A 13,208-nucleotide genomic window follows, 5' to 3' on the forward strand; every position below is an offset into this window, starting at 1 on the left:
CACGCCTGGCCTCTATTCAGTTTTTTAATGAACAACTTAGTTTAGGGATATTGAAGAAATGTGCAAATGCTGGCAGGTGCAATGCTGGCAGGGACAGCTGTTATTACTTGAGTGCAGAATCAAGATTCAAAATTTCAAAAGAAGGGAATGCGGCCAGGTGCAGTGGCTCATGGCTGTAATCCCAGCACTTTGAGAGGCCGAGGGAGGCGGATCACAAGGTCAGGAGTTCGAGACCAGCCTGGCCAATATGGTGAAACCCCGTCTCTACTAAAAATACAAAAATTACCTAGGCATGGTGGCAGGCGCCTGTAGTCCCAGCTACTCTGGAGGCTGAGGCAGGAGAATCGCTTGAACCCAGGAGGCGGAGGTTGCAGTGAGCCGATAATCGCGCCACTGCACTCCAGCCTGGGCATGCATCTCAAAAAAAAAAGGAAGAGAATGCTAGGCTGAAACAAGAAAAATTGAATGTGAAGAAACAGAAGTCAAAGAACTTATAGCTACTCAGAGCTGGAATGGATCTTGAAAATAATTGATTACTGCAATGCTCTAATGCTGCTGATGAAGGAAACAAGGACCAGTAAGTACCCTTCCAGAGTGACACCTAAAATTTGTGGGAAAGCTGATGCACAGTAATACCTAAATGAATTAGGAGAACTAATTTGTAGCCTTAGTAAATTAGAAAAGATGGGATGTCTGGGAATATTCCCAAATTAATAAGCATAAAAAGATGCTTGGGAGGGGATCCTTCTTCCTCTAGGCATCTGTGATTCTCACTAGCAGCTACAGAGCTGAGAAACAATATTTCATTGTGGTTATAAGAATGGGCTCCCAGCTTGACTGCTAGGGTTCAAATCCCAGCTCTGCTACTCACTAGCTATAAGACCCTGAATAAGTTATTTAAGGTCTCTGTCCCTTCGTTTCTTCATCTGTAAGAGGAAGACAATAATAGCAACCACCTCATTTAGAGCACAGCCTGGTAAGTAACAAAACTCATGCATTTTAAGTATTACTTTTGTGACAATAGGATGAGAATATGCACGCCAGCAAACATTTTATTTTTTCTGAGCAGCCATGTGCAATAGCCCCAAAGATATGCAACACACACACTTCAGAAAGCTCTATCCATTTGGAGGGGGGAAACAAGGAAGTAGAGGAAAAAGCAGAAAGAATTAAACCACCAAAAGACTGCTGCAGATGCTCTAGACAGAAGAGATTTCATTCAGCACAACTCAAACAAACACAGAACTCCATTTCTGGACACCTACAGAGACTTAGACCTGGCCTGCAGAAGGCATCTCCCCCAGTCTCTACATCATTTTTGGGGGGTTCAAAACTCACTGAAAACTTTATCATTCCATTTTTTAAAAAAATCCACATAATACCTCATTTTGTTTTACACATCATACATCTTTATTAAGACTTTTTATGGTCAAGGTGAATATGCAAAATTTTAGCTGGATAAAATGACTCTAGTTATCCTTTACGGCATAGTATCTCATAACCAAGAAGTAAGTATGGTTAGAAGGCTCAATGTTTACAGAAGAATGCCAATCCTAGCCCCAGTTATATTCGTGGCCCCTCTTGTTCTTATTCAGTATCATAGAATACCCACAACTTCAAGTAATTTCCAGGTAGAATAATCCCTAATTGACTGACACTCATTAACCTGGCTGAGAGGTGGTATACTCATCAAGGGACTGCCTAAAGAATACGTAGAGTTAGGCCAGGCACAGTGGCTCATGCCTGTAATCCCAGTACTTTGGGAGGCTGAGGCAGGTGAATCATTTGAGGTCAGGAGTTCAAGACCAGCCTGACCAACATGGTGAAACACTGTCTCTACTAAAAATACAAAAATTAGCCAGGTGTGGTGGTACACACCTGTAATCCCAGCTACTTAGGAGGCTGAAGCAGGAGAATTGCTTGAACCTGGGAGGCAGAGGTTGCAGTGAGCTGAGATCGCGCCACTGGACTCCAGCCTGGACAACAGAGCAAGACTCCGTCTCAAAAAAAAAAAAACACTTAGAGTTGACCATTCACTCATTCTTGATTGGCAGTCTTCAAAGTTGGGGCATGTGTACCACAGAGGATATGCAAGATGATCACCGAGGTGTGGAAAGAGTATATTAGGACTTCTATTTATATTCATTTTCTATCTATCTAATAAATAAAAAATTGAGCTTTGTTAATATTTAGTACATGGATCGGCACTGGTACGCTCCCTAGTCCCTATATAACCTACACTATAAGACACTCTTAAGAAAGAATGGTATTGCAAAGCACCGTGCTTTACAGGAGCACAGTTAATGGATTTACAGATTATAGTATACGGTTTAATGAAGCTAAATCCTCATTGAAAAGACAAGTGGCTCAAGACTCTTGCAAAGAAACCACAGATTGAAGACTATGAATACAAGCAAACAGTAATGGAGCTGACACTTCTACTTTTAGTATATCAACCAAAACACAAAGTTAAAAAAATACCTAATTAGATTTAACAAGTCGTCTGCAAAACTTGAAATTAGCAAGACTATTTTAAATAAGGACTTACATACACTATTGTTAAAAATGAACCTCAAATCTTAAGTATATATGGCTACATTGCCATCACAATTCAATTTTCTTTTTCTTTTTTTTTTTTGAGAAGGAGTCTCTGTCTGTCACCCAGGCTGGAGTGCAGTGGCACAATCTCAGCTCACTGCAACCTCTGCCTCCCAGGTTCAAATGATTCTCACGCCTCAGCCTCCAAAGTAGCTGGGATTACAGGCATGCACCACCACGACCAGAAAATTCTTGTATTTTTAGTAGAGATGGGGTTTCACCATGTTGGCCAGGCTACTCCTGGCCTCAAGTGATCTGCCCACCTCAGCTTCCCAAAGTGCTGGGATTACAGGCGTGAGCCACCGGGCCCGGCCTTCTTTTTTTTTTTTTTTTTAAAGACATGGAGTCTATGGCCTGGGCTGGAATGCAATGGTTGGTGGAATCATAGCTCACTGCAGCATAGAACTCCTAGGTTCAAGCAATCCTCCCACCTCACTCTCCTGAGTAGCTAGGACTAAAGACAAATGCCACCATGCCCAGCTAATTTTTTTTTTTATTTTTTGTAGAGACAGAGTCTCACAATGTTGCTTAGGCTGGTCTCAAACTTCTGGCTTCAAGCCATGTCCCTGCCTCAGCCCCGCAAAGTGCTGGGATTATAGGCATGAGCCACCACACCTGGCCTACAATTAGATCTTTAAAATCCAGAATCCAGAATACGAAAGCAAATCTCCACAGTTTTTTTTAATGATGTTTAAAGTCAAGAAAACATACTAAAGCAAATTCTAGATGAATCAAACATTTAAACATTTTTAAAAAGTGAAACCATAAAAACACTAGATGAAAACACGGATATTTTAAAAAATAAAGTCAAAAAGCCCTTCCAAATATGACAATAAAAAATTGACAGGCTGGGCACAGTGGCTCATGCCTATAATCCCAACATTTTGAGAGGCCAAGTTGGGAGGATCGCTTGAGGCCAGAGACAAGCCTCAGCAATATAGCGAGGCCTTATCTCTACAAAAAATATTAGCCAAGTGTGGTAGCGCACGCCTGTAGTTCCAGCTACTCAGGAGGCTGAGGCGGGAGGATCACTTGAGCCCAGGAGATTGAGGTTGCAGTGAGCTATGACTGCACCACTGCACTCCAGCCTGGGTGACAGAGCAAGACCCTGTCTCTAAAAACAAAAAAGAAAGAAAGAAAGAAAAAGATTGATGAATTTCACTAAATAAAAACTAAAAATTCCTGCAGAGCAAAAATAAGTCTTAAACATAACAATCAAAAACAGTGATACACTGTATTGGTGGGGGGATATGGAGAAACTGGCATTATTATGCTACTGTTGGTAGTTGCATAAACCAACAGGACTTTACTGGGAAGCAATTTGGCGATATCTATCAAAATTACTAATTCACATACCTTTGACCCAACAACTGTTCTAGAAATTTTCTTACAGATTTATTATATTCACAATGTACAAATGACTACTTGGAAATTACTTAAATGTCCATTAACCTAGGACTGGTTAAATAAATTATGGTACGTGCATACAATGCAATTCTATGCAATCATAAAAAGAATGAAGAGGCTCTGAAGTGGGTATGAAGTGTTATGATTTGCAAGACACACTGCTAAGGGAGGAAAACAAAGTGCAGAACAGTGTTTATGGTATGCTACCATCTGTGTAAAAAAAAAAAACAAAACTGGGAAGGGGGTAGCAGAAAGAGAAAATATATAAATATATAATTCCTTACATATGCAGGCTAATGTCTGAAAAAAAATACATAAAAATCTGATAAACGTGATAGCAATGATTGCCTCTAAGAAACAGGTTTTATGGCCAGGCTCACGCCTGTAATCCCAACACTTGGGAGGCTGAGGTAGGCTGATCACCTAAGGTCAGGAGTTTGAGACAAGCCTGTCCAACATGGTGAAACCCCATCTCTGCTAAAACTACAAAAATTAGCTAGGCGCGGTGATGGGAGCCTGTAATCCCAGCTACTCAGAAGGCTGAGGCAGGAGAATCGCTTGAACCTGGGAGGCAGAGGTTACAGTGAGCCGAGATCACACCACTGCACTCCAGCCTGGGTGACAAAGTAAGACTCTGCCTTAAAAAAAAAAAAAAGTTTCACATGCTAGATACCTTTAATAATTTTCCAACTTTCTAGCTACTCAGGTTACTCTCCTCATCCAATCCATCCACAAATCATGTTAGCCACACCTTCAAAAGACATCCAGACTGTTCTACATTCTGACTGTGGCAATGGTTATATGAATCTATATATGTGTTAGAATTCATAGACCTGTATATACAAAGGGTCAATTTTACTGTATATACAAAGGGTCAATTTTACTTTACCCTTTGCACATACAGGTCTACTTTTACTTTTAATTTTGTTAATACAAAAATAATTTTTTAAAAAAGACATCCAGGCCAGAAGCAGTGGCTCACACCTGTAACCCCAGCACCTTGGGAGGCTGAGGGAGGTGAATCACCTGAGTCAGGAGTTCAAGACCAACCTGGCCAACATGGCAAAACCCCATCTCTACTAAAACTACAAAACTTAGCCACGCATGGTGGCAAGGACCTATAACCCTAGCTACTCAGGAGGCTGAGGCAGGATAATCACTTGAACCCAGGAGGCAGAGGTTGCAGTGAGCCAAGATCGCACCACTGCACTCCAGCCTGGGTGACAGGGCGAGACTGTCCCCAAAAAAAAAAAAAAAAAAGACATCTAGTATCTACCCACCTTTTACCACCTCCACTGCCACCATCTCTTATCTGAATCATTACAATATCCTCCTGACCAGATGCCCTGGTTCTCTTCTTCACTTCCTACAGGCATCTCCACATAGCAGCCAATATGATCCTGTTAAAAACTAAACCAAATCATGTCCTCAAAAGCTTCCAATGGCTCCCCATTTCACGTAGAAAAAATGCCAAAGTCCTTATGAGAGCCTACCCAGCCCAAAGCAGCTTGACCACCTGTTCCCGAGGTTTCCTTTCCTACTGCCCTCCTCACTTACTAAACTCAGGCTGCACTGGCCCTCTCGCCCTCCCTTGACAACACCAGGCATGTTCCTACCTCTCAGTCTTTGCTCTAGCTGTTCCCTCTGCTGGAAATATTTTTCTCCTAGATATCCACTTGACACTCTCACATCCTTCAAGTCTCCTTACATCTCGCCTCCAAGAAGTTTATCCTGACCCCCTTATTTAATCATGCAACCTACTGGCCCTTTCCTCCACAACTACCCCATCTGTACTCCTGATTCCTCTTTATCCTACTTAATTTTTTTCTCTTTTCCAAAGTACATCTCATCTTTTAGTAAAATTTACTTATTATGCTTATTGTCTTTCTCTACATCCCCACCACTAGAAGATAAACTCCACGAGGACAGGGATCTTTCATCCGTTTTATTCACAGATATACCCCACACATCTAGAAAAGCGCCTGGCACATATTAGGTGTTTGGTAACTATTTTATCCTCCCTAAGGTGAAATGACATGGAATAAATGAGTAAATGAACAAACACATGAACACATAAACAAGTCGCTGTCTTTCTGATTAGAGAACATTTGAACAGAGACCTGAAAGAAGGGAGGGAACAAAGCATCTCTCCTGGAGAAAACCATTTCAGGTGAAAGGGTAAGTACAAATGCCCTGAGGCAGACACACCTTAGCGTGTTCCAGAAAAAGGGGAAAAAAGAAACGACAAGGAGGACAATGTGGGTGGCACAAGTGAGGCAGGGAGTAGACCACGAGGGCAGTGAGGTGATGGGAGGCCACATTACACGGGGGAAAACCCACAGCACACAGGACAAACGCTGGCTTGTACTTGAGGAGAAAGAGGCCACTAGAGAGCTTCAAATGAAATGTTATGATCTATGTTAGTTAAATGTTATATGTTAGTTAAAAATCTTTCCATAAAGAAGGCACAGGTGGAGTTGAACTTCCAAGCACATTCTACAAAACATCCACAAAAAAATTGTTAAGCTCTCCCAAAGAAAAGTAAAAGAAAGAACACTCCCCATTGTAACTTTATGGGGCTAATACAAATCATGAAACCAAAACCAAACATACAAAGATAGTTGCCAAAAAAGTGCACATTAATTTTTGAGCCAATTTTAAGTCCTGGACAAAATACTGGCAAATCTCATTTAGAAATGCATGTAATCCCAGCCTCTTTGGGAGGCCAAGGCAGGAGGATCACTTGAGGTCAGGAGGTCAAGACCAGCCTGGCCAACATGGTGAAACCTCATCTCTACTAAACATACAAAATTAGCTGAGCTTGGTGGCACTCGCCTGTAATCCCAGCTACTTGGGAGGCTGAGGCAGGAGAATCGCTTGAACCCAGGAGGCAGAGCTTGCAGTGAGCCAAGATGGCGCCACTGCACTCCAGCCTGGGCAACAGAGCAAGGCTTTGTCTCAAAAATAATTGCCAGATGTGGTGGCTCATGCCTGTAATCCCAGCATTTTGGAAGGCCAAGGTGGTGGATCACTTGAGGTCAGGAGTTCAAGACCAGCTTGGCCAACATGGCAAAACCCCTTCTCTACTAAAACTACAAAAATTAGCCAGGCACGGTGGCGCATGATTGTAATCCCAGCTACTCAGGAGGCTGAGGCAAGAGAATTGCTTGAACTGAGGAGGCGGAGGTTGCAATGAGCAAAGATCGCGCCATTGCACTCCAGCCTGGGTGACAGAGTGAGACTCTGTCACAGAAAAAAACAAAACAAACAAACAAAAATAAAACAATAATAGCAGCTAGGTGCAGTGGCTCACACCTATAATCCCAGCACTTTGGGAGGCAGAGGCGGGCAGATCACAAGGTCAGGAGTTCAAGACCAGCCTGACCAATATGGTGAAACCCCGTCTCTACTAAAAATACAAAAATTGGCCAGGCATAGTGGTGCCCACCTGTAGTCTCAGCTACCTGGGAGGCCGAGGCAGAAGAATTGCTTGAACCCAGGAGGTGGAGGGTGCAGTGAGCCGAATCTAACCACTGCACTCTAGCCTGGGCGACAGAGCGAGACGCCGTCTCAAAAAAAAAAAAAAAATAGCTACATTTATTGAGCACCACTCTAAATGCTTTCCATGGATTAACTCATTTAATCTTCACAACAACCCTATGCTGTGTTATTTCATCCATTTTTACAGACAAAGAAACTAAGACACAGAGAGGCTAAATAATTTACCAAAGTCCACAGATAGTAGAGATTCTGAAGATTCTGAATTTCAAAAACATCAATGATATTCTGATTTAATTGCTCTGGGGGTGGAACCAATACTTTTTAAAGCACCCCAAGCGATTCTAATGCGCAACTAGGGTTAGGAAGAACTAAATCCATTAGCTAACTTCCCCCACCCTGAGAGAGAGTACATAGACATAGCCAAGGCAGGAAACATTTTAGTGAGGATTAAATATAAAACAAGCAACAAGGGTCAGAAAACATGATTTCCCAGGTGCTTTCCAACAGTGAAATTCTACCATTATCTGTTTCCACATAGTCTTTCTAGAAGTCTAGGAGGTGTAATATTCCGTGTTACACCAGCTAGCAGATTCAATTCTAGTTCACTTTGGAGAAATCTGTCAGCTTATTTCTTTGGGATGGAGTTCCCAAAACAAGAATAGGGTAAAATATCCTAGCAGCTTATAATACAAGTTGAGTATCCCTTACCCAAATGCTTGGGAACAGAAGTGTTTCAGATTTCAGGCTTTGGAATATGTGCATTATACGCTTACTGACTGAATATCCCAAATCTGAAAATCCGAAACCTGAAATGCTCCAGTAAGCATTTCCTTTGAGCATCATCTCAGCACTCAAAAAGTGTCAAATTTTGGAGCATTTCAAATTTTGGATTTTCAGATTAGGGATACTCAACCTATACTACAATACAATTATCCTCAGAATAAAAAACACAGTCCTACTTTACAGAAAAGAGTAGCAAAAAGAGGGAAGAATTCAAGAGGCCAACCTAATATTTTGTAGAAGTATAACTGGATAAATGTTACTGAGCTGCCCAAAGACCACTTCTGTTGACTGGAGCTAAAGCCACAAAAAGATCCTAACCCTACTCTCCCCCATATCCTGATGTTGATGCAGTCAGGTATGGCTCTATGGAGTCAGGAACTGCTGCGACAGTCGCATGCAGAAGCCAAAGCAACAAGTGCTACCCAGCAAAGATCAAGAAGGCTCAAGAAGGGACAGGAGGAAAACAAGCTGTCTTGGCTACAGCAGCAGGCTCTAGGAGGCCGGCCTCCAGCCCACTGCCTCATTTATCTCCCCTTCACAAGAAGAAGCCTGGACACACATGGGTCCCCAAGGCGGTGTTAATAGTTACCGCTCACACTGCTTCTCTTTGATCCTGCAGAATCAGAGCTCCTCAGTCTTCAAGGAGTTGGAACTATTGCAGTTCCATCTCTTCCCAAAGCTATTCTCTGAAGCTTGGGAATCAACTTTAAAGAATCTTCCAAGGTGGGATATAGGAAAAACTATAAGTCAAATAAAAGTTGAAGATTGAACTCAGTGTCCTTAGACTTGGTGTTCTATAGAGTGGGCAACAAGCCAACTGGGTCTACCACTTTCAACACTGTATGCTACTTCCTAGAAGTGAGAGTTGCTCTAGGTAGTCTCCTCATCTAATTGTTAGAGATCCAATGGTCCAGCTACAAAAAACTGCCCATTCCTCCCCACGTCTCTCCCACCTCTATGCCTTTGCTCATACTATCTGTACTATCAGGAATGCTCTTGCCCACATCCCTTTCTGAAACACTTCTACCCTTCTTTTAAAGACGTGCTCAAACCTCACTTCCTCTAAGATGCCCTCCCAGAGCCACCCCAACTCCTATATTAACTTCATTTACACTCTGTTATAATATGGCATTCCTCACTCTTTGCCGTTTTTAGATAGCTTATACCTGTTTCCAACAAGAAATCAGGCCCTGGTGGGCAATAAAGTTTCATAGGTCTTTTCTATGCCTTTCAGCATCTTATATAAAGCAGAAATTCAGGAAATATTTGTTAAACAGAATTGGATTCAGGAAGCATTCAGAAGGCCGGGCACAGTAGCTCACACCTGTAATCTCGGCACTTTGCAAGGCTGAGGTGGGAGGATCACTTGAGCACAGGAGTTTGAGACCAGCCTGGGTAACATAGGGAAGATCCTATCTCTACAAAAAAATTTTTTTAATTAGCCGGGTGTAGTGGTGCAGTGCCTGTGGTCCCAGCTAGTTGGGAGGTTGAGGTGAGAGGACCACTTGAGCCCAGGGTGTCAAGGCTACAGTGAGCCATGATCGCACTCCTGCACTTCAGGCTGGGTGACAGAGCAAGACCTTATCCCAAAAAAAGAAGAAGAAAGAGAGTGAAGCATTCGGAGAAGCTGCTCTGCTAGCCTGACCTCAGTTTGCTATGGAACACAAGATGTTCTTTCTTACTCTTTACATGTCTTCTTTTGTTAGTTTGCTTTGAAATATTAATTCTTTAAAATAATTTTCCTATTTTCCTTCCTATGATTTTTTTCTGATTTTTTAACCGAACATAATTCACATACCATAATATTCACCCTTTTAAAGTGTAGATTTTAGTATATTTACAAAGTTGTGTAATCATCACCTCTAATTCCAGAATGTTTTCATCATCCCAAAAAGAAAACCCATACTCACAGGCAGTCACTCTCCACCCCTAACCCCAAGCAACAACTTATCTACTCTCTGTCTCTGATATATAGGATTTTAACAAAGCTTACAGTAGGTGATCTCAATTGTGGTTTTATTGTACCCTGAAGCCAAAATTTTGTCTTCCAAAAAAAGAAAAGAGGAGGTTCCTATTTTATAAGTCAAAAGGAAAATGTGATTTGACACAGCATTCTGTTTTTATTTTGTTAAGCTTTTCATTGAGGAAGTATATGTACAGAAGTTTATATATTGGGCCGGGCGCGGTGCCTCATGCCTGTAATCCCAGCACTTTGGGAGGCCGAGGCAGGCGGATCACCTGAGGTCAGGAGTTCGAGACCAGCCTGACCAACATGGAGAAACACTGACTCTACTAAAAATACAAAAAATTAGCCGGGCGTGGTGGCACATGCTTGTAATCTCAGCTACTAGGGAGGCTGAGGCAGGAGAATCGCTTGAACCTGGGAAGCAGAGGTTGCGGTGAGCCAAGATCGCGCCATTGCACTCTAGCCTGGGCAACAAGAGCGAAACTCTGTCTCCAAAAACAAAAAAAGAAGTTTGTATATCATAAGAGTACACCTCAATGAGTTTTCAAAAACTGAATACTGTAGTCCCCCTTTATCAGCAGGTAATACTTTCCAAAACACCCATGCATGCCAGAAACCACGGATAGTAATGAACCCTATATGTGCTATGTTTCTTTCTATATATATATATATATATATATACACACACACACACACACGTTTGATAAAGTTTAATTTATACATTAGGCAGAATAAGAGATTAACAATAACATAATAAAATAGAATAATTATAACAATATACTGTTAAAAATGTTATGTGAATGTGCCTTTTTTTTTTTTTTTTTTTTAATTGAGACAGAGTCTTGCTCTGTCACCCAGGCTGGAGTGCAGTGGCATAATCTCGGCTCTGTAAGCTCCACCTCCTGGGTTCACCCCATTCTCCTGCCTCAGCCTCCCGAGTAGCTGGGACTACAGGCGCCCGCCACCATGCCCGGCTAATTTTTTGTATTTTTAGTAGAGACGGGGTTTCACTGCGTTAGTCAGGATGGTCTCGATCTCCTGACCTCGTGATCTGCCAGCCTCAGCCTCCCAAAGCGCTGGGATTACAGGCGTGAGACACCACGCCCGGCCTGAATGTGCCTCTTTCTCTCAAAATATCTTACCGTATTACATAAACTCACCAATTTTCAGACCGCAATTGACCATGGGCAACTAAGACCGCAGAAAGCAAAACCGCTGACAAGGGGGAACTACTGTATACAAGTGTAGCCAACTCCCAGATTAAGAAACAGAACAGAGGCCGGGCGCGGTGGCTCACGCCTGTAATCCCAGCACTTTGAGAGGCCGAGGCGGGAGGATCATGAGGTTAGGAAATTGAGACCATCCTGGCTAACACCGTGAAACCCCATCTCTACCAAAAATGCAAACAAAATTAGCTGGGCGTGGTGGCGGCCGGCGCCTGTAGTCCCAGCTAATCGGGAGGCTGAGGCAGGAGAATGGCGTGAACCCGACAGGCGGAGCTTGCAGTGAGCCGAGATCGCGCCACTGCACTCCAGCCTGGGCAACAGAGCGAGACTCCGTCTCAAAAAAAAAAAAAGAGAAACAGAACAGAAGCCCACTCCTTAACCACTCCCAAAGAATAACTATGATTTTGACTTCTAATAGCAGAGAATAACTTTTTTGCCTGTTTTTGTATATTTATGAATGAAAGCATATACTATTCAGTATAGAAAAGTTCTACATTGAAATTCTATGCTTTGTAATACTCACCATAATCTTCTTATATAAAGCCATTACATTATCATCATCAAATGGTAGAAATCCACACATAAGAACATATAACAGTACGCCCATGCTCCAAACATCTGCCTGAAAGAAAGAGGGAAAAAGAAAAATTACTGAAACAAAAATTCAAACATATTTCAGAATGGTAGGACTCTTGATACAATCACAGAGTTGTAACAAAGCTAAAAAAGAACTCAGATATCAACCACTTCAACCTGCTTATTCTATAGTCAGAGAATCTGAAGCTAAGGAGGCTTGTCTAAAGTCACCCAGTCAATTGGAGGCCACCCAGGAAGGCCTCCTAACTTCCAATTTAACGCACTCTCCTCCAGCTGGACTCTAACACTTAAAAGAAAATAATTTCCAGTAGGCTGGGCTGGGTTGGACATGATAAGATGAGACAATTCTACAGTGCTACTGAAGGTTTAGGTTACATATAAAGATTATGTAAACAGGCAGGAGGATGTCTTAAAATTTACTGATAATCAGCAAGTATGACTAAGCTGTACTATAAAATTCTATGTAGAGAACTTTAATAAAGTTCAGTGATTGACTTTTCAAATGTAGAAGTGGCTGGGCCTGGTGGCTTATGCCTGTAATCCCAGCACTTTGGGAGGCCAAGACAGGCGGATCACCTGAAGTCAGGAGTTCGAGACTAGCCTGGCCAACATGGTGAAACCCTGTCTCTCCTAAAACTACAAAAATTAGCCAGGCATGACGGCACATGCCCATAGTCCCAGCTACTTGGGAGGCTGAGGCAGGAGACTCGCTTGAATCCAAGAGGCAGAGGTTGCAGTGAGCCAAGATCACGCCACTGTACTCCAGCCTGGGTGACACAGTGAAACTCCATCTAAAAATATATATATGTATATAGAGAGACTAGAAATTAGCCTACCAGCACAAATAGTCCTACAAATCTCAAATACATATGTATATATACACATATATATATGGGGGGGGGGGAGAGAGAGAGAGAGAGAGAGAGAGACACTAGAAATTAGCCTACCAGCACAAATAGTCCTACAAATCTCAAAATCCCAGAAAAAAGCTTAACCTTTATATGTGATATCCATGTGTCCCATGAGTCCTAAGCAGTAACGATTTATTCAAGCAGTATTTGGCCTTAGTCAGTAATGATGCCACCATTAGCTGAGGAGAAGTCGCAGCTCTTACTCTCATTTGAGCCTTA

At 42.3% G+C, this 13,208-nt stretch overlaps 1 protein-coding gene across 15 annotated transcripts in view; it reads right to left on the reverse strand.

Annotated features, from left to right (window-relative positions):
- The window catches only part of MELK (maternal embryonic leucine zipper kinase), a 99,022-nt gene that overhangs the window by 53,469 nt on the left and 32,345 nt on the right, over positions 1–13,208 (reverse strand). For 14 of the 15 annotated variants that reach the window (XM_054502051.1, XM_054502054.2, XM_054502052.1 and 11 more), the window contains one exon: positions 12,005–12,103. In XM_054502051.1, coding sequence (XP_054358026.1) covers positions 12,005–12,103 — 99 coding nt within the window. The remainder of the gene's footprint in view (positions 1–12,004; positions 12,104–13,208) is intronic. The other variant, XM_063650161.1, reaches the window with a different exon arrangement.

Source organism: Pongo pygmaeus, chromosome 13 (genome assembly GCF_028885625.2).
Source record: "Pongo pygmaeus isolate AG05252 chromosome 13, NHGRI_mPonPyg2-v2.0_pri, whole genome shotgun sequence".
In the NCBI taxonomy this organism is placed as follows: domain Eukaryota; kingdom Metazoa; phylum Chordata; class Mammalia; order Primates; family Hominidae; genus Pongo; species Pongo pygmaeus.